The sequence below is a fragment of the Monomorium pharaonis genome, unplaced genomic scaffold, assembly GCF_013373865.1.
Source record: "Monomorium pharaonis isolate MP-MQ-018 unplaced genomic scaffold, ASM1337386v2 scaffold_40, whole genome shotgun sequence".
In the NCBI taxonomy this organism is placed as follows: domain Eukaryota; kingdom Metazoa; phylum Arthropoda; class Insecta; order Hymenoptera; family Formicidae; genus Monomorium; species Monomorium pharaonis.
In genome coordinates this window covers 5,508-32,252 of record NW_023415692.1, presented here as the reverse complement: position 1 = coordinate 32,252, position 26,745 = coordinate 5,508, and the positions used below count along the sequence as shown (strand labels likewise).

The window sequence follows — 26,745 nt, the reverse complement described above, 5'->3', positions numbered from 1 at the left end:
TACACCCTGTTAATTATTACATAATACAGTTACTCTACAGCTTTTATTAATTGTTGTGTCAAAAAGTCTAGACTACAATGACGTCAGGTGTTTCTCTCGCGTCCAGCGATAACACGCTAAACAACATCGACAGGCAGATCCGGCAGATGTTCGAACTTCCTACATCGTGATTGCCGTGCGACTCTCTGCATTCACCGGGCGTAGGCGGCCGCGCTAAGAAGACCCGCGACAGCATTCACCGCGCCGTCAGAAATTCAGAGTCGTCATCCCGTCCTCGTACGAGCGAGCGCGCCTTCGCGACTTCCATTTATCACCGGCCGGCATCATCCATCTCTCGCAGCTGGAAATCTCTATTTGCATCCAGCGTCTTATCCGGCGTCAGGTTGAATCGCGCGGACGACGACGACGGACGACGACGCGAATCACCGCGCGCGAGTTCTCATAATGCCCCGTCGCATAACGAATCGTTCGGAAATTAACGGTCTACCGGGTTGCCCCTCGTCATCCGGCGATGGCGATGCGGTAACCACGCGGACTTTCCTTTCTCGTTAAAGTGTGATTTAAGCGTCCCGTCTCCCGGGGGTAGACGTTTATGGATGGACGCGCGACGCGACGCGACGCGCACGAATGCAACTTGCGTTCGCCGATATACGGGCCGATTCCCGGCGCGGTAATTTTCTCGCGCGTCCATGCGTAAATAAGCCCGTGCTGAACGCAGCGGCGATGCGATCGGGATGAGAGACATTCGTCTTGCCATTTGTCAAACGCTAACCACTACCGTCGGTTCCGTCGGTCGCGCGAATCAAACTGGAAATTCGATTTTCGCGTTTGAAAATCCCCTGACGAATTGCGGTAAATACGATTCGCCGCGAATAAATTCACTTTCCAATGTAAAACTGTAGCTTTATATTTATTTTTCTCTTGTTAGACTGGCTGCACACCAGCACCAGCGCGATGTCCAGTGATGGCAGCACTTTTTTTTTTTTTTTTTAAGCAGAGTTCTTATTGGATATCGTAAATCTGTGCAGCCAGCCTTAGAGACGCGAGAATCAACAATGTCAAATTTTTATTTGCAAAACACCATCCCCGTCACATCTTAGAGCCACTATTGTTGGTTCTAGCCCCCGGCGAAGGGGATGCTGCTATGTTGAGTTGTTGCGAGTCGAAGTTGGCGTTGAACAGAATGGTCCCGTAAATTTGCATTGTTTTTGCCACGCTCGGCCACGGAGAGGCACGTGTACCTCTCGAAATTTCTCGTCAATCCGACACGCGAGCGGCCGAGTCGTCGCTGAGGATTCATGTTATACGACACACAGCCCTCGTCCTCAAAAGCGATTACGTACGGTTCTCGGATTCAAAGGGAACCGGTCGCGCGCGCGCGCCCGGGCGAAAGTTGCCCGTTAATGCGCTCGCGATCTCGTGATACCCCACGGTAGATTAACTCGTAATTGCGTTCATTATCGTAGAATTCGATTCGGGAGCGTCCCGAGGTGCCTCGTCGCGGAAGGCGTATCTTACATGACATCGAAATTAGCATTAATTAATAAGTACAAGATTATATTTCTTGTTTCGTGAGCGCCTCGACTTGTACGTAAGCCTATCAGGAAGAGGACACGTACTTTATCTCGCGACAAGTATCTTTGATCTCTCTTTCATTCTTTACACTAAAAAAAAAATCCTAGATAAATTCTGAGATGCGTTTAGCAGTGAGATTGTTGGAAAAATTTGGTTGCTGTAAACCAATATGATTACAATAATAACAAAACGTTAATAATTTCTGACAAAGTTTCTTTAACAATATTTTTTCTCGCCAATGCATTTATTGACACGAATTTATAATAATTCGTCCAGCTTTGAATTAAGGAATAAAATAAAGAAATGAATCAAGGTGCTTGTTATCGAAAAAATTCAGAAAACTTGCAATTTTCAGGAAATTTCTTTTTCATCATTGAAAATTGTATTTTATTTATCAATTTTAAAAAGTTATTTTAAAGTTAAAATTGTATAATATCACCTAGAATAAAAAAAATTCCTGAAAAAAATGGGAAATTTTCAGAAAAATCTTTTACAAAATTCGAGTACACATCCTGCAAATTGACACGTATAAAAAATATATTTCACGAGGCCAACTCCGAATTACGTAACATAAAACGGCACTTTCTATCGACCCGTGTTAAATTACACAAGGCACGTGTGACCAAGAGTAATGGCGTCACACCATCAAAGTTCCTAAAAGCGATCGCCGACGGGGTCTCGGTGTTGTGAAACCGAAAATTCTTTTTCCTACCGCAGCCGCGCGCGATCGGACCCGGCACGTTAGATCGGCGCGCGGCCGGCAATCTCGTCGAGTAATCGATGAAGTTATACGAGAGACCAGCTGCCCGTCAATCATCGTCCCGAAAATCACCGACGTTCAAACGCTACACGCGACGTCGGTCGGTCAGCCGCAGTTACTTTGCATCCTGTACCGCGCTAGCACGCTCTAGAGAACGTAGTACAAGCAGAATCGATCTTGACCGTCTACTATTAATCTCGGCCGGGTCGGGGAGCAGCCATTAATATTGAAGTTGGGACACCCCCCTCCCCCCCCCCATATGAGAAGGTATCCTTATAAATTATCGCCTCTTCGAGCTGTGTCACCCGAGGCGGTTATCTTTTATTGTCAAGAAGGAATTGTTGACTCGGACGAATCGGAATATACGAGATAATTATTTTTCCGTTCGCGCTCGCCTTCGGGATCGAGATCGAAATCAAACGAAAGTCAGCCGTCCCACTCGTCATTCGGTAAACAGACGTGACGAGCGAGTTGTCGGGAATGTTTGCGCCACGACATGGAAAACTTTGACGGAGCCGTACGCCGTGGCGCCTTCCGCGTGATCCACGAGTAGAAGATAATCAGCGACGGAAAGCCATTGCCACCGATGTAGACGTAAATATACCGTCGCACGACAAACAGCATCGTTATCTCAACGAGGATTTATTTTCCGAATATTATGAAAACAGAGCTGATAAACGAGGAATGCTACACCGAAGAAAAGGTTTGGTTATAATAATCCAATCTTGTTCAAAGTTACCCAAAACCTTAATGAAATCGTTTCAGCTTAATAATTACAACAAAATGTTCATGATAGCGAATTTTAATTTAAAAGTTTTAACTGAGTATTAATGAATCCTATAAAAATCTATAATTTCCCAGGATAAAATAAACAAATTCTCCGAGATTTCAAAATTTCAATAGTAAACAAAAAATTCTCCTACACTGAAAAAAAATCCTTGGTAAATTTGTAAAATTATTTAGTAATGATATCGTTGAAATATTTGGTTGTTATAAATAAATATAGTAATAATAACAAAATTTATAATAATATTAACAAAACATTTGGTAGTAATGGTAACATTTTGTTATAATTATATTATTTTGTTATATTTACCTTACGTTTAGTTGAAACTATTTCACCAGGGCGCTGAGTAACTTTAACCAAAGCTGGATTATTATAACCTTCTTTTCAGTGTAGAAATTCGCAACACGGATATTTAAAATATCAAAAATAGAAATCAAAAATACAAAATACAAAATGTAATCCCACTATTTTCAGAAACAATACGAAAAATTTCCTTTTAATATAAATCGACTGTCGTCGCCAAGTATACAAATTTGATTTACTTACTAATCGACGACGCTCTTCTTCACCCTGGATCGCCGCGATCTCGTCCGCTGCATCGTCGCTTCAGCAACTCGCTCCGGACGTAGGTTTCCCCGAAGAGGACCGTGCGTGATTGCACAAAGCAGCAGAATAAACGCCCGTCATTCTCGCACGTCACTCCCGACAGACGCACGGAAATCCTCATTTTCACCGCGTGTACGGTCAACAACGCGATTGTCCACGCGATAAACGTAGCAGACGCGACAACGCGATCCTTTTAATCTTCAATTTGAGCCGCGTTCAAAGATTCCAAAACTTTCAGGCGCGACGCACTTGGAGAGGGTAAACAAACAACGGCGAGACGCGACGTCCCATTGTCCATCACTGCCGCGAGAATCAGCGTGAAGTTCGCCGCGACACGTCCAGCCGCGAGTCCCGGATCACGCGCCGCCAACTTCACGCGGCTCGCGCGGCTCGCCCGACGCGTGACGTCATCACGATGAAGCGAACCTTCCGAAAATCCGAGCGTCGCGACTAAATACCAATTGATCCGAGGCTCGTTCTTATGTTTCAAGGTTCGCCCTCGTGACACAGATCAGGCGATTGAAATGGGGCAAGCAATAGGTCTCGACAAATGGAGTATTTAACGAGAAAAGGAATTCACAGGACAAAGTGGCGTCCGACGCTTACGAGCGACTAAAGACCGATTAAAGATAAATCGCGACTGTATACCACAATATTTTACGCTTGTCGTTCGATACGGCACTCTCAACGTTCGCTCGTACGCGGGATTCACTTTCGATGTTAGAAAATCATGGGAACAACGCGAACCGATCGCGCGCGATTCCGAAACTTGCGACGGGGATAATGGCCGCGACGTGACTAGATAACGCAAGCAAAAAAAACGCGCATCGCGCGCCACCCGCCGAGTGGTGAGCCGGAAACGTAAACAAGAACAAGAGACGAAAATCAAAATGAATTTGTCATGCATACATATTAGAAGCCTGCATCGTAATAAAATGTGATGAGTTTTTCGAGAATTTTAATACTTTGATTGATAATATCTTTTGGCCGTAATAGTTATGTAGCTGAATCGGTCAAAATAATTGGTAAGTGTGAACAGCTGCTTCATGCAAAACTTCAAGCGTAACGTCTCTATTCATACACTGACAAATCTATTTTAATTATACATGTATTGATATTACATTTTCAAATCCGGTTATACGAGAGATCTTTCGTAAACTTAATAAAATTGAATATTTGCGTTCAAATAAAAGTATATTTCTAATTAGAAAAAAATTAAAAAGCTAAGAAGTTAAGTATCGAATTGCACAGTTCTTTGTGTGTGTGTATGTGTGTGTGTATGTGTGTCGCAAATTTTAATGTACAATAACTTAAATTTTCAATCGTAATAATTGAGCTCATCATACTATGATGAGCGTAGACGCGAGTCAATTACATTATAAATTTCAAGATTATATGGATTATCTATACATGTTGTTTACGTTATGCTTACACGAATCTTTTTGTAGTTCGTACAAGCAATGTAAATTATTATTGTATAACTCGATACAGAAAAAGTAATTGAATTATAAAATTATGTTGGTATATAACTTTAGCATTGATAAAATCAAGAAATGTCACAATAAAAATAAAAAATGGAATACATGGAATCTCTCTGATTCAGATGTTGTTTACATAAATACAGATTACGATGTAAAACAGTTTACATTATATACATGGTACATACATCAGAAAACTAATCGCTTTATTCTGAAAATTTAAACATTTCTTCGATTAATTAAATAATCCGAAAATAATATGCAACTTCAAGTGTAATCTTTATACGTTGCGATAAAATATTGCAATACTCGTATGTAAAAAAAAAAACTTTTAGAGACAATAGAGCCCTCACACGTGGACGGTTACGTAAGATCCGCGTATCCGCCTGGTAATCTATTCATAGAAAGCCGGATGACGGTCGAAAATATACGTAGGCAGAAAAAAAGCGGTCGTCCGCAGGCAGCACGTGGAAATCGCTCGGGGCACGTGCCTCGGAGTTGGCAGTCCCAGGCAACTCGTGGCGAAGACCGAACTATTTCCGCGTGACGGGGAAATTGTTTTCGGAGCGTCCCGACGCTGCGGGAGACGATACGCCGAGGCGGCCCCGTTCCCTCGCAGCGGGTGTTGGCCATCTCGCGTGGACTAGCATCTCTTTTTCGTATTAAATCTATCGCCGATCTTTTGCAACGAAACCTCGGAAGGTCTTGGAAAAAAAAGGGAATGTTTTTGGGACGAACGATCAGTCTGCAGGCAAGAATCGACAGTCCAGTCTGAAGAAAATGATTATCGTCAGTCATTGTTGCCGACGTTTTTTCGTGTAAACGCAAGGTCGACGTGAGTCTACGTCTCCTTTATATTTTATAATAGTAATGATAATTTGATAAACCCCAAATCTACACAATAATGACTACATCAGATAGAAGGCTCGTCCCTTTAAATCGCACACACGCAGAAGAAAATCCGTATAAACGAGAAATATTATAATAAAAGCAATGTAAATTCTAAAGAGAACGTGTTGCGAGAAAAAAAATGGTAGTCACGACCGCCGTTCGATCATTCGGTCCCCCGGCGGACGACAAGGCGGATAGAAATGAATTAAGATTCCGCGCAGATGACACTCAGGAGCCTGCAAAACGTATTGGCCGACGGTGCAAAAAAAGTCGTGACTATTCCTAGTCCTTGAGGGCTCAGCTAAGAGTTCAGACTCATCAGGCGGACGGCAGGTGTGAGTTCGAGATATTGAAAAAAAGTTCGCTTGCCTGCGGGACCAGGCAGAAATCGTCGAACGAAACGTTTTGAATGTTAGCAGACTATCCGCGCGTAATAAAAGTACATTAGAATATAATTGCGTAATGGCACACTTAACACGATCGTAATTGACGTCGGAACGAACGGACGAACGAACGAATGAACGAACAGACCGAAGGAGGTAGCCTCGAGAACATGTTTAGGATCAATAAGAATACGCGCGATAAAATCCGGAAGCGAATCATTTTAAGCGCGAATGAATAATGTATAGTATGTTTTTCTTAAACGTTTTGCAGAGTATACAATGCGCGTAATATTCTACTTATATTTCCGGAAAACTCTGTATACCAAAAATATAACGTTTCTTGAAGACATTTGGAGTATTCTGTTCTTAAAATTTCACGCACAATAAGTACGGTTGTGTATTTGATTCTATTCTCGTTGATACTTATGTAACAAAATCCCGGGAAAAGAACCTTGAGCTACCGCTAATCTTTTATAATAAATGCGTCCGCGCACGCAAACTGGAGTCAATAACTACGTAATGGACTATTTGCTGACGTAATGCAATCTGTGTGTGTTAGAATAGTTTTCAAATAACGAAAAAGTCTGCGTTTCTGCGTTTGTCAACCGAAAGGAAAGAAAGTGTGAACAATTTTGCAAATCAAAAATTGCAAGCGTAATCCTTCGCGATTTCACGGTACGATTCATTTTGAGACAGTCACGCGGTGACTATCGTCACCTGACGAAGAAACAAAAAGAAAGAAGGAAAGAAATCGAAGGAGAGGAAGGCGAGAGAGCCGCGAGGACTTTTTCTCGCGATTGTTATTGAAATGCCTTCTCCGCAGACAGCGAAACGTCCGCTGCATCGTCGCGAGATTGCACCGTCACGTTGATTACGTAAAATTAAAAAGGCGGCTATCCATGATGCGCCCGTAAGAAAAGTGCAAACAGATTGAAAGGCGTTTATATTCGCCCGGTCGGGGAACAACCTTCCAGAAGCCGCGAACCTGCCCGTGCAAATAATTGAGACGCGGAACTAGATTGAGAATTCGCGTAATAGCCCATTTGCCAAGGTAATGTAATTTGTAACTGAACGTTAAGAGAGATTGCGCGCCGTCGTTCCTCTCGTTTTTTTTTCCTCGTCGCACCCGCCGTAAAGAGACCCGCACAGCGTGTAAATTATTGGTACTAACGCGAGTCTCCTTTAATTCCGCCACAGACCACTTACAAAGTATTCACGCGCGGCGATCCGCCCGATAGCGGATGAAAGGTAGGGCAATGTAAGAGGCAAGAACGGCAATTATTCTGACGTGCCTCTTTGTCGTCCCATTACAGCGTGATTCTCACAAATGTTCCGGCTGTGTAGTACCTGCGCTTTCATGATTCGTACTCGCGAGCGCATCGCATGAAAACATTTTAGACAATTTCACTTCAGACGATTCCGAGGTAGAGTGAAACAAAATTAAATAATTGAAAAAAGAAAAAGAAAGGAAATAAATTGCTGATGTATCAAATGTGCAGCTGATACGTGTACGTGCGATTTTTGTTGCGAGAGATAAATGGCAGGCCTGTTGAAGTGTTCGAAATAGATCGGTCTCTCAGTAACCTCGAAGCAATTTGCAACAAATTAGAGCAGCCGCATTATCGTAATTGCCAATTAAGATTTCGCGCGGCGCAATGTATTCCGTATAATGACACCGGGGCGCGTAAAGAGCTAAAATTGGTACCCCGAGGGCCGAGAGACGTAATCCCCGCGAAATCCCCGTCGGGTCTGCCAGAGACGCGGATACGAAACGTCAAACGGTCGTTGGCTGCTGATTCATTTAACGTCCCGCGGACGATCCGCCAATAATGGGAGGATCGCGGGCACGCAACAACGCGAGAGTATGCAGAGAGCTAGTTTCAAGAATTATCCTTAATGGGGCACTTGCCGCTATAATATATAAAGCATTCGCGACTGAGCGTGTACCTGCTCCAGTTCCACATGCGATAGGAACAAACCGACTAGTGTAACTAGTCCAGTCGGCGGTGAGCTCGTAAAGCATGCTGATAAAGTGGCAGCGGCACGAATTAACGTGAATGCTCGTGATAATATTTATTTGACACTCGATGCTACATGTTATTCATCTGTCATACACACACTTACACACACGCGCGCGCGCACATACACACAATTATAATGTAACCAATTTATAACCGATTTCCTCATCCATCCTTATTATTTTTTTATCATGGATATAAATACGAATGCATTTCGTGCGCTACGTTCGACGTCTAAAATACGAAACGTGAAAAAGAACGAAGACGTTAAAATAAATATAAAAATTACTAGTTTACCTTTTCGATCATTTTCGCGTGAGATTAGCATTTCGGCGAAATTGCCAAAACCACCTCTATCCTATTCCTCTATTTAAACCTATCAAACGCCAAAAAAATATATTGACCTGGACCTGCGGTTTGGACGAAACCCCCGCTAGAGAGTCTCGCCGCGAAATTCGTCTCGGTCCGTCGACTACGAATGGCCGAATCCTTTTTCTCCTCTCGCATTTCGCGATATTCCGTTTCACCTGCCGAAAATGGCGCAGATGGATCGGCGAGAGGTACAAACGTCGGCCGACATCCTAAGATCCTAGGCATTTGCTAGTTTAGGTTTTTACCGGTCTCGAGACAGGCCTGACGAAATCGGTATATCTGCTAATACCTTCTACGGGCAAGGATCACCTGCCGCTTCCTCGTTCGTCCTTGGATAATTGCACCCATCAAGATACACCGTTCGTCGCGCCCTGGCAGGCAGATCCCACAATGCGGTCAAGATTTATCGAGCCCAAAGTGGGTCGAAACACGCAGCGGCTTTACGGGTCTAAACTTTTCAATAGAAATCAAAAAACTTCACTTCAAGAATTAACCAGATAACTCCAAGTTGGAATTATTTATATAATTTACATTTTATTAAGTTATTTTTTCAGTCAATATTTAAATTAGTTAAACTAATTTATAGATTAATTTATGCACAAATAGTTATGAGCCATAAAAATAAACCATTAAATAATTTTGAAAAAAAAAATCAACGATTCTTCTGCAATAAAACGCTGTAGCAGCACCTGGATCGCAATTAAACACGTGTCCTTTAAATCGGCGCTGATCAACAGTGTAATTCGGCAATTACGTTTAATTATCGCGAATGACACGCATTGACGCTTGCGTAAGGCCGCTAATTAAAAAAGAAAACATGCAATTTCTCGTAAATTAAGCGAAATTTTCGCCGCGGGACATTATACGGGCGCGCAACCTGTTTGTTCCTCATCACTTGAGTTATCGCACGAGTATTAAAAAAAAGTCTGAAACGAAAATTATTTATACGTGGTAATTTTTAATTAACAAGATTGTAAACTCTTCGTTAAGTTTTATTATCTGCGTATGAAATAGGTGGCAGAGTACTTATTATAAAACTTTATCGATAAGATGGTCATTAAAATGTTTAACTTGGTTCAAAAATTTAATGATGGGTGAAGCATTTGTACATCAGTTCTACTTGTGATCCGCGAAAGCACAATAAACACAAGAAATCTTCTTTCCCTCATCTTTCCACGTTCTAAACAAATTTGACGAAAAGAATTTCGAAAGTTTCAAAAAAGCTGCGAAAACCGAGAATGTCAGAAGGAATGTAAAATTCCTATGCAGAAGCCAGCTAAAATCCACCTAAGAAGCATCCATGCCGCTTTTGTTCAAGAGCAATCTTCGCTAACCCGAGATTTTCTCTCGAGATCGTGCGACTTCTTCCGCGAATTCGCCGCGGCGATTAACCGCCGCGCCACTTTTTCACCAGCGTCATGCCGCGCTGGTCCACCTGCAGATGACAATCTGTTCCGAGGAGGCGCGGCGGAATTCCTCCCTCGTCTCTTTCCGCTTTTGCTGGTCGCCATACGGCGCGCGGTTATGCCAACGTAGCGGGGGGTGGGGGGGGGAAGGGGGGAAGGAGAGATTTAAAATCTCGGACGGGCGGTCCGAGCGGTGCTCCGGTACCGTTATTTCGCAGCATGCAGCGCGTGCCCGGCGTCAGCACGATCTCGACCGGAGCCTACTCTTAATCCCGGAGGATGCCGCCTCGCCGAGATTACAAAGGATAAAAGTCTCTCGGAGCGGTATGGACCCCCGTGTCGAGGGGCAAACCCGGGAAAGCCGTCGCAGCCGCGCTTTGCAAAGCTGGGACCACCTGTTGGGAGAAAGCGCGCGTTTCTCGATCACGTTTTCCTGAAACGTGAGTTGCGATATTTTCGGGGGATTTGCGGGCGAGCGAGAGCGTGCGGTGCGTTACGAAACGCATGCAAGACCGACGGGCAAGCAACAACTCGCGGTTGGGCCGCGCCGCTGTCTCTCCCAACAACAGCCTGGCAATAAAAACGTTCGACTGAAAAGCAGTTGTACGATTGCAAAAATATCAGCTCGTTAATCACGTTTATCACGGTAACCGTATCATCTGCACTCTCGATAAGAGAGAAATGTTGAAAAATAACAAACTGATTATACCCAACATCGTGTAACGAGCATTCCTCGAGCATTCCTCGCGCAAACTTGTTCACATCGCGCGATCGCAAACGTTTCATTACGGGGAACGGGGCGTACGGTAATCAAAATATTCGGTGCCCTCGAACGGGGGAACCGATCGGAAAGAAATTACTATCGTCCAGGGACGCCGAGTGAAAGCCGAGGAATCTCGCGATCGAGCCTTGATTTCTGGTCGGTCGACCGTTCGAAGTGCTACGCGCGCGCGAGTAATGGGCAGGGGTAACAACTCGAGTAATCTGCCTACGCAATTTTACTGGATCAGCTCGAGGCAACTCGTACTCGCTCCGTTTTGCCGCCTGCCTGCCTGCCTGCCTGCTCTCCTTCTCCGCCTCGCCCGAGCGAGGCGACTTGTGGCGTTGCACGTTTCATTTGCACGAACGCTCGTGGCCCCGCAAGTTTGTGCGTGCAAAAGTCAGCGTGAAGTCGTAACGACCGGGTCGCCCCGTAGAGGCTGGACACGCACGTTGTGGCCGCCGGGTTTCTCCTGCACGGGTTCGTCCACCGTGGCGTGCAGTAAATCTCTTCGCGAAAAAAAAAAAAAAGAAGAAGAAACGTCTCGATCGGGCGCCAGCGTCACAACGTAACGGCGAGATACTCTCTGGCTCCTTCTCGCGAGTTACTCGCAATTATCCGGCCTTTGTCCTGTTAATTGACATCGCGATATCGAATGTCATCCTTGTTTATACATGCGAAATGAAGAGGGCGATTTATCGCGTATCGAATTGAGATTCCGATATGTTTGCCTTCGAGCGAACGAAAAATTGCGTATGAAATCACGCGGGTAAATGGTGGTAAAACGTGACTTGCCGAGATTAAGGTAGGGAGTAAAATATTCCTCGAAACCGCGCGTGGCGAAATGAGGACTCGCGTAATCTCCTCGAGGCGGCTGCACGCGCAAAAAAAAAAAACGCGCATGTTACAACCAAAACACGTAAACATAACGGAGTTTGTTGTTTCGCCGGAATATTCTCAACGTAATCTTTCGTGCCATAAAATTCTTGCATATATAAAACCGTGATGGCTAAAGAACGCGGCCTGTATAATTAATAGCTATAAATTAATATTAAAAAAGCATCACATCATTTTATAAACGTAGCAATAAAAAAACTCCAGTTAATCAACAAAATCGTAAAGCAATAGATTCTCGTAAATAATAAATGGCAAATATACAGATAAAATATTTTTTTTCTAAAACAATTTTTGTTTACCTCACACACACACTGAAAACAAAAAATTTCACTCTATTGACGGCAACATTAAAGTTTTTTTTTCTTTTACTATAACACATGTTTGATTTATAATATTGCTATATAAATTTCAAGGAAATTGCCTTGGAGCGTTTTCGATTATTTGCTCGAGTCGAGATGCACGATAATAAAGGTAATGAAAATATTCGCTGAAATCTATGGTATGACGGTTGTACAGCGCGAAATCTTAACGAATGAGACAGAAGCAGATGTGGCGACGAGCGAGATAATTCGCCTCTTTCTCTTTCGCGGGCGAAAAGACGCAAGGTGGAACCTGTCGCTAACGAACCGGTAAGACAACGACGCACCCGTAACACGCATAAAGTCCGACGAAAACGAAGAAATCGTAAAGTTACCAACGGGCAGGGACATTAAAATCAAGAGACCGTATATTAGCGCAGGGGTAATGAGCGCCCTAACAGCCCAAGTGCGTTACCGGAAAGTGACTCGTGCAGCCGCGATCAAATTAGTTTTCATAACGCACAGCTTGAATTTCTTAAGCGGGACTTACGGCAAAATTTGCGCATCGATAAGATAAATTTCTTATCGAAAGGCAGAGCTGATCCAGTAAAGAATTGTATATGAAATGTACTTGACTCACCGATCTGCTGAATCAGCGATGTCCCACTGAAAAGATAAAAAAAAAATTGATATATTAATTAGAAGTATTATTAAACTATACATTTCTGTGTAAAAAAAAAAAAAAAAATTCAATCTTATCAACCTGGCGCGTAAAGTGAATCACACAAAAAGGCCGAAGAATCTGATTTCATCGATCGCGTTACTTCGTTCTCGCTGCCAAACAAGGCCATCAAACGAACGAACGCTGCGAAGGTGCCCGAAGGCGCGGGTGGGGATGACGGAGCGTGGCCGGAGCGTGTGCCTCGCTCGCCGAGCGTGGACGCCTTCGTCGCCCGGAGCGCGGCGATTATCTTTCATTCGTGGCGCATCAAACGAGAGAGCCGGTGGCCGCCGCGCGGTCGAACGCGCGGCGGCCCGCCGCGCACCTTCCACGTCGCCGTGGCTTCTTCTCCCGAAGGCGCCCGCACGATCCCGGATCGTCCGTCCGTCCGTCCATCCGCGCGCCCGTCATTATCCGCCTCATCGGCAATTCACTCTCTCGGTCGCCGATTGCGCTCGATCGCACGCACACGCCGATTTTTCCGCGGTCGCATCCCCTTTCCTCCACTCCGCGAAACTCCGAGAAACGCGTCATTACGGGCGAACGCGCGTACAACATTTCATTAGAATGTAAGCGCAGGATGACGATCGGATCATTTGAGATGCAGATCGGAATGCACGCGCCACTCGCATCCTCTATCTCTCTCTCGTTCCGTAAACGATCGTGTCTTGTCGATCATTAAAAGCGGACGAGATTAGATCTCACAGGTTGTTACCCTCGTTTTCCATCCTAGGCGATGGCAAACGACAAGCGGTCTGGTTTAAGCACTCGTAATTTTCCCCGCGAGGCATTTCATGGGCGCATCGATAGGGGGAATACCGCAAGGTGCTGCATCGAACGCGTTTTACGTTTGGACGCGCAAGAAGAAAAGACAGAGCCCGAGGTACGAGCGTGCATATAACCGGCGACGTTCCCGCCGAACAAGAGAGCGGGCAATTTTCTCGCTGCGAGGGCAATCTCGGCGTTTATAATGTAACGTAAAGCATCTTATTATCTCTACGGCAGCTTTTTATTATATTTAATATAGACGCTAGGCGCGCGCGAACCGACAGACCTCTGGCGTTTAATGCGAGTCCCCGATTTGCATCTCGATCAAGAAATTATCGAGAGTGACGCCGCGAAAATAGTCTTCAAGCAGCTTGAAATTTGCGACCGTCGTTCGTGCCGCAAGGGAGACACCGTTTCATTCTCCACGGAAATCTCGATGATTTCGATCTCGATGCGACGCAGGCCAATGCGTCACGGGTATTATTTCGTCCGCCGGAAAGTGGTTATTCCCCGGCAAATGACGCATCCGAGAGTTGCGATGTATATGATCGTGCAATGAGCCAACTCGGGAGCTAAATATTCCTTGCAAAGATACAATCAAATATTCCTTCAGCGTGAGAGATTTATATAGATATTAAAAGAACGAAGGGAAGAACGCGGTGATTACACTAAGCATCGAACGTAAAATCACAAAATCGACAAAATCGAAAAGGGCCAATCTCACGACGTAAAGTCGAATCCGAATGATTTAGGCGAAACAAGTTCTTGCACTTAACGGTAAAACGCGATGTAGAGAAACGAAAAGTTTGGATCGAACGATACTCGCGATTGTCTTTTTGCGGATTGGAATCCTCGTTTCGGTGGCGCCAGAGGTTGATACGCTCCCGTCGAAGAGGGGTCACAGCGTAGAAGACGCGCGTTCCCTACGGCCAGTAAAAGCCCGAATGTACTTTAAATGCCCAATTTGGCAGCCGTAAAAACGGCATTTATTTATGGTGCTTTGCCCGTCAACGAAAAGGCCGATGCCGCTGAAAATTATGCTCGCTCAAAAAGCCGAAGGATCCTCGATTCTCTCTTTTTCGGAGCCGCGGGGTTTGTGCTTTCCAGGTGAATGCTTTACGAGTCCGTCCAGCTTCCCTACAAAATCTTACTACACGTGCTCCGGTAATTTTTCCCCCCCAACCTCCGAGTTGCCGCAGCGCGCGTAACCGAAACTGTGCCAATAAATATTCAAAAGAATATTTGTTAAAAAAAGAATTATATAGAATAACGACACATTTTCCATTTAATTCTACCAAAAGTTATTAATACTTTGCAAATGTAAAACTTCAAAGAATAAAGAAAACAATATTCGATCGATATGTGCATGTTTTTAGCATTTCTAATTTTCAACATTCTAATATGCAACGTTCTAATATGCAATGTTTTGTTGTACAACATCAAGCATTTCAAATTTTTATTAAAAACTGCTAAATATGGAGATAAGCTCCGGAGATCTGGCTGTTTGTTATTCCGCAATCCTTACTCGAATCGAGAGACATAAATCGCGACTCTCGCAGCTGGATCCATATGCACGATTACATTTTATTGCTCGTCTTGCGTGCTCATAATTATTGCGGTAATTAGACACCGGATAATTAATCGGAGGACGCGAGTTATGCACACGCGAATTCTTTTCGGCAGGGGCACCCCGCGCCACGGTCAAAGAAGGTAGGAGCGAGAAAGAGAGAGGGGAAAGGACGGAGAATGAAGGGGGCGAGAAAGGATCCTTCGTGGGAAAGGACGATTCGTCGGGCGGATTCCGGGATAATGCAACCGTCTTATAGAAACGAATGTTCAGGACCCCGAGGAATATCGCGTGACCATTCGTGGGATGTTCGGAATGTTACTCGAGCACTCTCGGATAGCCGACGGTTATGCGGCGCAACCTTCCAGCGTTCCATATCGTTAAAGGCTCGCATATATGCGTATACGCGAGAGCCGCTGACACGGCATCGCGCGGCGATTCGAATCGTGGGGAAGCCCCGCGTGACCCCGCCGAGCCGCCCGGCACTCGCCCGCTTATCCGCGCCGCGTAATTTGCCGAATTAATTTTCTGCGCCGTCGGTCGGCGATCAAAGAGACGGAGAAACCCAGAGGGATTCCGCGTGTGTTCCTTTTTAATTGGCGGGACCACTCTCTACGCGCACGCCGAACGGAAGCGGCGCGAACAGCAGGATGGCTACGGGAGTAAGAACAATCGCGATAATTTGCGACAACGTTGACGTACGGTAAAATATTTTTTAGCATCGCAGTTTAATAAAGATGTAGGTAATAAAACCAAAGTTAATTTCGTTTTATTACCTACATTTTTATATTAAACTGCGATGCTAAAAAATATTTTTTTACATACGCGAATACATGCTTGAAGTAAACACTACTAAACGTCCGATTAGTTTAATTATGTTTAAGTGATTGCAAAAAATTAGAAATGACACGTGGTTTTATAAATTTATATCCGATAGAATTCGATTGTTTAAATCTTTACATCTTTATGTTAATACAATTTGTTTTCAATAGTTGCTACGATATATTTAATATAAGATTGTTTTCCAGCTAATGGTCCGCCTCTAGTCCCTCGATTCCGTTTGCTTTATATAATTTGCCAAATTCTGTAAGTTGAACAGCAAGATAAGAAAAGATCGAAAATTTCACATTTTAGTGAATTCTTTTAACAAACGAAAGTACTGCGCATACAAAATTTTTTCTCAATTTCAAAATGTCTTATGTATTAACAAAATTAATCGCATTTTATTTATTTTTTAATCGACATGTTATCTATTATATTTCTGATCAATTTTACTGTGGCGATCGCGTCGCCACACGCCCGCAAACCGGCAGGTCGTTGCCCGATTTTAAGCGCGCGAAAGATTGACAAAGCCGCGTAAACGAAGAACAACGTTAGTTGAAATCGGGCAACGAACCATAATAAGAAATCAAGGACGGAATCCCAGGTAGGGATAAGTGCGGAGAGGACGAAAAAACAAAAAGGTTCACGGCGGGTCGTCTAGCGGATACCGAACGATTCGGACCTACACGTCGCGTCAGATGTACCGCGAATTCGAATAAAGTTCTTTTCTATACTCGCAAATCGTCTGCCTCGTAATTTCGCGGATCACACTCCTGCACGGACACACCTATCCTAACACGCTAAAGTGGTGACCCCGACGTGATCCGTCGGCGCGAGAAATAAACGCTCATTTGCTTTTTCTCCGCGTTCTGTTTTTTATTTCCGTGGACAAGGTGTTTGTGACGAGTGTTACAAGAACGTTAAGAAGAGATGCCTTTGATGCGCGACAACGAAATGTTGGTCCAGCCGCTCGAGCCACAGCAGGTAGCGGTAGCATCGACCATGGCCGGTCAGTCGGTGCCTTTAATTCACGGAGCGGAGGTGAACAGAGTCGGGATGCGAATGCCGGAGTTCACTCCAAACGACCCTGAACTCTGGTTCAGCATATTAGACCGGAGCTTCCATGCTGCCGGAATAACCACTGACGCGACGAAGTTCGGTTATGCGCTTACCGCATTAGGACCAACTTATATGGCTGAGGTACGCGACGTAATAATGAACCCGCCCGGGGAAGGCGCGTACGACACTTTGAAGCGCGAATTGACCAAGCGTTTAAGCCTGTCACAAGAACACAAGACACGCAGGCTGTTGGAGCACGAGGAGATCGGTGACCGTAAACCGTCGCAATTTTTACGGCACCTCCGAAGTCTCGCGGGAGCCGCGGTCGGGGACAGCGTGCTGCGAACCGTATGGCTTAGCCGATTGCCTTCGTATTTGCAGCCACATTTGGTGGCAAGAGCGACCGACACCCTGGACCAGCTCGCGGACATCGCGGATGCGATTGCGGGAGCGGTCCGCGCCCCGGCCCTCCAGATAGCGGAGGCTGCAACGCCGTCGGTGACGCGTGTGATTGAGACGGATGGCGCGGCCGCGTTTCAGGCAAAGATCAACCTCCAACTAACACAGATGAGGTTGTCGCTGCAGCAAGAGATGACGGAACAGATAGCGGCCCTTCGGAGGTCCATCGAGGCTATCGGGCAGCCGGAGCGAGGCCGTGGCGAGTTTCGGGGACGGCAGCGTTCGCGGTCGCGTTCGCGAGGTCGAGGTCATGCCAGCAATAATCTGTGTTGGTACCATTGGAGATTCGGGCCGGATGCTAGACGTTGTGATCCGCCGTGCGCTGAGTCGTCGGCACGGGGAAACGCTCCGGCTCCCGGGGCAGTTCCTGTGTCAACGAGCAGCTGAAGAACCGATCGACGACGCGAATTTCATCAGGGAATTGCGTCGTCGGTTCGACGAGTTACGCCCGGTCCGCGGGGCGTGCCACGGGGAGAGGCGCCCGTTCGTGTTCAAGGACCTGGGAACAGCAGAGCAGGTCTTTGTCCGGCATGATGGGCCGAAAAACATCCTGCAGCCACCGTACGACGGCCCGTTCGAAGTCATAAAAAGGAATGACAAGGATTTTGTCATACGCGTTGGTGATAAATCAACCACAGTCACGATTGACCGATTAAAGCCAGCCTATTTATTTCTAGAAAACAAAACAGATCAAGCAGGAGAAGCTAGGCCAAGGAGCGATGAAGGAGCCAAGGACGAGAGAGCGGCTGAGACCGAGCGATCGTTACAGAGGCGAGCGACGGTCAGAACGAGATCGGGCAGGAGAGTGCACTTCCCAGATCGGCTGCAAGTAGGCGCGAGTTAAGGAAACGATGTACGCGTAAAATGTAGTAAAATCTTTATAAATGGTTGTAAAATTATAAAAACGAATCGTCCGCTCTGTAGGAAAATGATTGTAAATTACGACTTTTGCTTAGTGTGATATCTTAATTTACCAGACGAAGGAAAACCGGATATATTATATATAGGCAATTCGAGCCATCACTTATTCTTATTTACTTACATTCATTCTTATTAATTGTTATTAGATATATTATATTAGTCACACGACCGCCCGTACTGCATTTATATTCATAGTACATTATTTATTATATTGTATTAGTCTCCGAGTATTTTGTAATTGACGCGGGAAACTCAGAATGCGAAATATACTAGCATAGACGCACGGAAGACTTTATCGTGCTACAGCACTGGCAGGGGGGTACTGTGGCGATCGCGTCGCCACACGCCCGCAAACCGGCAGGTCGTTGCCCGATTTTAAGCGCGCGAAAGATTGACAAAGCCGCGTAAACGAAGAACAACGTTAGTTGAAATCGGGCAACGAACCATAATAAGAAATCAAGGACGGAATCCCAGGTAGGGATAAGTGCGGAGAGGACGAAAAAACAAAAAGGTTCACGGCGGGTCGTCTAGCGGATACCGAACGATTCGGACCTACACGTCGCGTCAGATGTACCGCGAATTCGAATAAAGTTCTTTTCTATACTCGCAAATCGTCTGCCTCGTAATTTCGCGGATCACACTCCTGCACGGACACACCTATCCTAACACGCTAAATTACAAAAAAAAAGATTGCACGTAAATAATGAAAAATCGATTTCGAAAAAATAATTCTATATTATCAATGAAGTCTTATGTAATCGCCAAAGATAATTTGTTCTGCATTAAACGAATTAGTTAAAAGTAATTATGATGGTATCGTCGGCAATATTACTATCGATTAGCCATCTATTACACGGCATATCCCGTAATTATCAACGGTGAAATGCGGAAATGCGAGATGACCTCTCGGCGACTTATTACTCAGAAAATCATAGTAATTGGATACCACACAGGAAGTTGTACTACGTCCGGATGGATATACGCAAGATGCTCATCCGTCATTTTAATTTTTTTAAAATTATAATTCTCTCTCCGCAATGTAAATAAATTTACGTGCGTTTTCGTGTGTGTGTGTGTGTGTTTACGTGAAAAAAAATTTAAGAAAAAATACTAACGCGAATATAGAAGAAAATATTTCTTGTAAACGCGAAGAGGAATAAACATCCTACAAATATCTAGCATACTTAACATTTCTTTATAGATTGCAAGTAGTTATTTAAATTTGTATGCTCCAGAAAACTATATTTTCAAATATCGAAATACAAAGTTTTTTTTTCGCATTATAAAAAAAAATCAAGATATATTTTTGCCTGCTTCATTCGCCTCTCTAACACGTACGTCTAACGATATCTAACAGGTACAGAATCACCATGGAATCAAGATCGCGCAATATGTTGTTCGCGACCCATAAGCGCAGCGGGGTTTCCATTATTTTGCCAGACACGGGAGCAGATGCGAGCGGACCTTCGTGGATTTAATTACGCCTAATTAACCCGGCGGCCGGTGAGCTGAAAGTCCAACGCCGATTTTCTTACCGCTACTTATTTCATTCCTGCTCGTTCCACCTTGTTCTTCTCCTGGTATATGCCGTCGTCGTCGTCCCTCTTCCACCGCCGCGCGACGGTGGAAACAAAACAGCATGTCCATTAAATGTACCAGGTATAACACCCGTGTAGTGAGAATACCGTGGCGTTTCCAAGAGTCGAGGAAACCCTTTTAAGACGGTGTCAAATAAATATGGCGAAAGGGGAAGTATAAATTCTTTCGCGCGTTTTATGCGCGATATTAAAGGCGCGGAACTTTTAGCGGCGCGCGGCGCGCCAAAAGCCGCATCGGCAGGTAAATCGTGGGATTAAATTTTGGATCATGGAATAAGCCACCGAAGAATGCTTCGATATTAATGCGCTGGGTAATACGCTCTACCTCGCCGAACAGAATATCGTAACGATGTTGCACCAATATGCCTCGAGCGGCGACTTTCAACCCTCGCCGGCCGTATATCATCCGTTTAATTGTTATTTTACGGGCGACACTTTATTTATTTCGTTAAGTGTGATTTCGACCGTAGAAGGAAGTGAGAAGTGGGCGGACTTGCAATGGATTTTATTAATTTCACGCTCGTGAAGATTGTACAGTAGTTGACGATTCGTCCTGACGACGATGATTTTTCGCGGTAGATAAAATTTTAATGCATTAAATTATTTCTTCGGAATTTATCATGCAAACAAAATGACAACTAGTATCCACACATTCTGGCTGCAACTCGATTGGTAATTTTTTCGCGGACAATTGAATAATATAGTTTAGTGTTATATTTGAACTACACTGAGAAAAAAATATTGTTAATTTGACAAAATTTTCCAACTAAATTAAAATTTTGTCAATTCAAAAATTTCTGCTTTTAACTTAAATGCACAAATTTCACAATTCAAGTATTTATCTAGTTAATTGAAATAATCTAAATACTTAAAATATAAATACTTAATATAAATACTTAAATAGACAAAATTTAATTTAGTTGAAAAATTTAGTCAACCTAACATTTTTTTTTCAGTGTAATATATATAAATAAAACAAGATAATTGACACCCCTACACCTGATAACAGAAGTCATCTAATTTACAGCATTTACACGTTGCAACGTCCAGACACAAATTATGTTACATTATCTACGTGACTCGGAAAGTAGAAGCGGTGGTTCCATTTGGTCTGGACTTTTCATCACCCTAAAGAAACTAATATACAAAAAAAGAAATTCTCCTGTATATAAACTAACGAATCGTACCGGACACAATTGCGTAGGATTAAATAGATTTATTAGAAAGAGGCTAGTGTTTGCTTAAAGTAACCTTAAGGGTTCGAGAAGGCTTTGAGATAACCGCCATTTGGAGAAATTCTCTGAAATGGACTCGATTGGGCGTGACAATAAATCACGTCATATTATTGCGGAGTTAAATGCGGGAAAGCGACTACGAGCTGAATGGTCGGTCGAGTATTATGTTAATTCGGAGAACTTTATTAGCAACGTAAATCACCGATCGCGCGTCTATAGTCGCGCAATATAACTTTCCAAATGTTTCTCTCCCCTCGTATCCGCGGTATAGTCACTTTCACGATCTACACTACAGCATAGACAAAAGAATATTTTTTAAAAACCCGCCACCGCGCAACAGCAAAATAGAATTTTACGATCGACTTCGAACTTATATAAACATTTCGGCAGAATGTTTGAATGGTATTTGCCAAATTTAAGTGTACAATGTACGATTGCCACCGAAATATATCTCATACGATACGCCAACTAACTTGGATATATTTTATTAACATTTATAATAAATTGGTAAGTTGGTTAGATTTCGCAAAAAAAAAAAAATTTAATCGCGAGTAATTTTTCAAGTGCAATTCCCAGGTTTTTTCAGTAAATTCTCACGCGAACTGCCCCTATTTGCACGAATAAATTAGTCGCGTTTGTCCGTTGAAAATTGACCGCCTCTTGCGCGCTCAACTCGACGATTTCGCTACTTATCAATTAGCATCGTTTTACATCCTGCTTCCGGTCGCGGAAACGCCACCTTACCAGATGGCACTCGCCAAGAACGTGTCGTGTTATACGCACCTGCTTTCTCCCGGTACACACGTGCGTGCGTAAATTGACGAGCGTGCGCAGCACGTTGTATAAATCCCAGTTGCGATAATATTAAGCGAATAACTTCTCGATCTTCTTTCCCTCGTTAGTTGTACATACTCATAATTCTAAGGAAAAATAATCGTGCCGATGATAAGACTTTGTGGCCATGAAATCATTCGATCGTTTATCATGAAAAAGTGATGATTATCTAATTATCTCTAATCACTAACACACTTTAAAATAAAAGATCTCACCAACGAGATTTTCCAATCTCGACCATCAACGGCCATACATTCGTATGTCACTATCACGTATAATATAAATTATTAATTAAAAAAAAAAAGCGGATTGCAATTTTATTCAATCGTCCGACAATCTGTTATTTCGAGAAACGAAGCACCGGCATATTTCGTCCGTATAAAAATTTTGTAGAAAGTACATTGGGTCATTACGCGACCGCGCCGTGTACCGCCGAGACCCACGTGAAAGGTTGCCGGGCAGATTCGTCGAGCGTGGCGGGGCCTCTAATTTGCGGATATTTTTATCGGCCTGCAATGCAACGTGGACGAGCGCTTTCGAGGGCTGATGACGCCGCGACGAGTGGGGAAGAGAGAAAGACAGAGAGAGAAAAGCGCAAATAGCGTCGACGTTCGCTGCGGCGGGGCATCTTATTTGCATTTTTTTTTTTTCGGCGAGTTTCATTAACCCTTGACCCGGTCGTGCACGAGGAAGCGGCGAGCACAGTAAAATAAAACCGGCTGAATATTCATACCGGTCGAGCAGTAAATACGATCGCGACGATAAATTTCGGAATTCTTTTGCGAATTTAATTCCCCCTCGCCGCGCCGCGCGACGCAACGGCGAAGAACGGGAAGAGTAAGATCACGGTGTGTGTCTTTCCCCTTCACCGATACGGGTTTTCACGTGGCACGAAAGATGCGTGGCCGAAGTATGAAATCGTTAACCGCCGCGCGACCGCGGCCGTGTGTATCACGAGGTTATCGCCACCGGACTTCCCTCGCGAGAGAACGCAGCAAAGTTACCGCTGGAGAGAAGGCTGATTAGCGAAATTTTCACTGCACTTTTCGAAAAAACCGGGCCCTTTGAATTATCAAAACAAATTCACGCGTAAAAAAAAAAGACATTAGTCCAGAGAGTATTTAACGCATAGTGTGCAATAATAAAATAACATAAATAATGACAATAGTAATAGTTTCATATTTTAAATTACTATTATATAAGCAACAGAATTATATTATTCTCCAGAGATATAATTTATCTTTTTTACGGACCACATCCGGTCGGAGGTAGCTAAAGAGCTATATTTGAAGCTTTGACCCCGAGCGGGCCTGAACCGAGGAGAGGTCCGCCTCGGGAAGTACAAATTAGAGGGTCGATCCCCGGCAATCCAACCCTTTCTCGGAGCGCACACCCCCACACTCGCTTCACGCTACAGGTGCACCGTCGACTAATGGACGAAACGAGTTCCCCCCCCGAGATACTGCAGCATCATTATAAAACGTTTATTTCGGCGTAAAAGTCAAAGTGCATCGCGTCTGCACGTCCGTCGGGGCCTCGCCGATGACTCGCGAGTAGAAACGCTCTTTCTTTGTGTATCGAGGTTACCCGCCGCCGGATCGGCACCCCCTTCCCTCGATACGCCTTCGTGATATCCGCGCGTCGAGTAGTAGGCTCCCGATCTTTCACGCGTTTTAGACACGTTCGCAACGAAAAGGTGCAGACAGCCGTTGGGAACGTGATGTCTGTCCGCCCACTTGAATGTAGCAATCTGATTCGCACTGAAGTAATTTTTAAGGTAATAGTACGTCTGGCACTACTTCTCAGTCTAATATGTGATACCTTTTTCGCACTGTGTAACAGTACGTTAAAAAAATTTTTTTTCCCCCAAAAAATTGCATACTAAGTTCTGTGCTGTGTAGGAAAATTTTGTAGAATTTCCATTTGTATATCTAAGACATTATCTGGTTATAAAGTGCAAATTAAGATAAGCTCTGAATGGATGTTAAAAATTTTTTTGTATTTTCTCTTAACTTTTGTGAATTAAAGTAATAAACTTAATTCTATTTTATGTAAATCGGAGATTGCTTGACTTTTACGTTACAGTTTCCTTTGCCACAGTCCCTTTTGCAATTTTTCTTTTACCATGAATATATGAGAGCCAATGCACAGTATAAGCTTATGTAAAAGAGTTGGTGACTGCATCACAAAATAACGATGCGCGAATGGCGCACCATAGAATGCATTCCATCGTGCGATTTCCATCTACGGTCACGAGCGAATGGAATACCTGCCCGTAAAAATCGTAAAATTCTGCGGTGTTCATCGCACACTTTATCAATATCTTTATTCCCAGTATTAAACCATCGTATCGAACTGGACGTGAACCAAACACGAGCGTCCCTTTCTCGACGTAAATCGACCAGCCCCTCGTTCCTCGACGAGATTACTCTGGCGGTGCTATATTTACGCGCGCGTGTTGGATTACGTGCGTGTACCCTTATTACCTCCCCGAGGTAAAAAATCGCGGAAGTTTCGGAGCACATGCCACGGTAATCGATGCCACCTGTTCATGCGTTCTGCGTTCGAACGAAATGCAGTCGGTCGACTCAGGTGCGACGAATGCACCGAGAATGTAACGGGTACCGATACGAATCGAAATACTTCAACTCGCCAACGTGTTGAAATGCCAATTATATTGGCATAGAAGTAAAATGATTCGTTAAACAAGTCGAGCAGTTAGATATGTATAGTCGTGTATCCTGATAAAAATAAATTTTAAGCTGTTATATGAATTAATGATAAAAAAATACAATTTCATTGCTGAGTATTAATATAAAAAATAACTCATATACATATTAACAACAAATAAAATAAGTGTAAATAAATCAAATAAAATGAGCAAATGCTAAGTATAATAAAATTGTGTTTAAAATTGTGTGCACTCATAAACCACGAAAAAAAGATAAAAAATATGGATTTTTTCTAGGAATATTTTAACACTTGAAATTTGCTCGTTTTATTTGCGTAATACTTACTTTATTGTTAAAAATGTATTATTATTAAAAAAATTTAAATAATCTACTCTCTTTAATATATCTTCCGGATTCATTGAACATGTAACATTTGCAAAAGTTTAGTACTTTTTTAATCATTTATGCTCCCGTTTCATTCCGCACGCTTGAATGATTGAAAACCGCAGTGGACACTTCTGAGAAGTGATTCGACTGCAGGTGATAGTCGGTTATCGCAAATTTTCGCGGAGCGGTTCCGAGACATTAGCCGCGGCCAGCAAAGACGAAAGGGTGGCACTGTCTCGTGTTCCCCGAATATTACCTAGAACGGTTTCCACAGGGACCACCTGTAGGTCCCACCGACAAACCGCTAGCAAACCGCAAGACGCGGTAATTACGCCGGGAAGCCTAAAAGTAAAGGCGCGCGATGGGAGACGGGAACGGCAGAGAGGGGGCGGGGGGAGGGGGGACGCCGTTGGGCGAAACGGGAGGAAAAAAATACAAGTCGAGAGAAAACGGCGAAACCACATAAAAAAGCACTTAAAGGAGAAACGGGCGCAGGCGAGAGATGCCGAGGGAAGGAAGAGACCGGAGGAGGCAGGATTCGAAAGGACGAGGTGAAGGTGGGGGAGGAAGAGAGTTGCGGGCACGGATGCACGGTGCGTGACAGTGGGTGCGGGAGCACCTGCCCATTCCCGACGGAACTCCGCCGGGTCGTGATTTATGGAAACAAAGGGTGGATGGGGGCGGAAAACACGGGACGCGCGCGGCGTCCCTGCCGTGTTTCACCACCGAGCGATTCTGTCGAGAGACAGGGAGAAGCCAGGCGCTCGGGATACCTGATCTCGAAGGAAAGTTTCCTTCGTCGAGTTCCTCATCCGCCTCACGAACACACGCACCAATTCTACATATTTACTACTATAATAGCTTGGTGTTAAATTTCTGTAAATAATCAATAAAGAATCTCATGCATTTAAAATTAAAGTAGCATGGATAATGCAGGATGATGTATGCTAAGGCGATTACATATATTATGATAAATTTCAGCATAGAGATGTACAACAAAACTTAGAAAAACATATGCGAGATGATGTGATGGGTATGCTTATTATAATGTTAATTATCCAGAGAAATTAATATTCAAATACGCAGAGGGGGGGAAGGGAGAAGAGGAGGGAACCAAAGATAGATTTCTACGTAAGGAATAAACGTGCGCAGAAATCGTCCCATAAATCCGGCCGCAACGGCCGCGTCAGATAATTTACGTGCCATCCCTACCTGCCACGCATCGCATACTAAATTATTAATACGCCTATATTCGCAGGCACATCGAAGGTACCAAAGGTAAGCATAAAATTAAGAACGTATCCGGTAGAGGGTCACGCGGGGTCGGCTCCGGTGAAATTTACAATCCGTTTAGGCGATACGTACGCGTCCCGCGGGTAATCACCCTCTCCTCTAGCTGCGTAAAGTCTCGGTAATTAGCCATCAGTCTCCCCCGTCGCTTGCCTCTCTCGCGTATAAACTCGAAGCTTT

The 26,745-nt window shown here is 44.2% G+C and overlaps 1 protein-coding gene and 1 long non-coding RNA gene across 2 annotated transcripts; one reads left to right on the top strand and one right to left on the bottom strand.

Annotated features, from left to right (window-relative positions):
* Window positions 1-5,859: 5,859 nt before the first annotated feature.
* On the bottom strand, window positions 5,860-13,624 carry LOC118648367. Its single transcript, XR_004965261.1, has 2 exons — window positions 12,996-13,624; window positions 5,860-12,898 (listed from the first exon to the last, which is right to left on the bottom strand). It is a non-coding gene; the product is annotated as an uncharacterized LOC118648367 (long non-coding RNA).
* A 3,416-nt stretch (window positions 13,625-17,040) lies between these two features.
* Window positions 17,041-18,015, top strand: LOC118648366. The gene has a single exon (XM_036294699.1). The coding sequence runs from the start codon at window positions 17,041-17,043 to the stop codon at window positions 18,013-18,015; it is 975 nt and encodes a 324-aa protein (XP_036150592.1).
* Window positions 18,016-26,745: the final 8,730 nt, after the last annotated feature.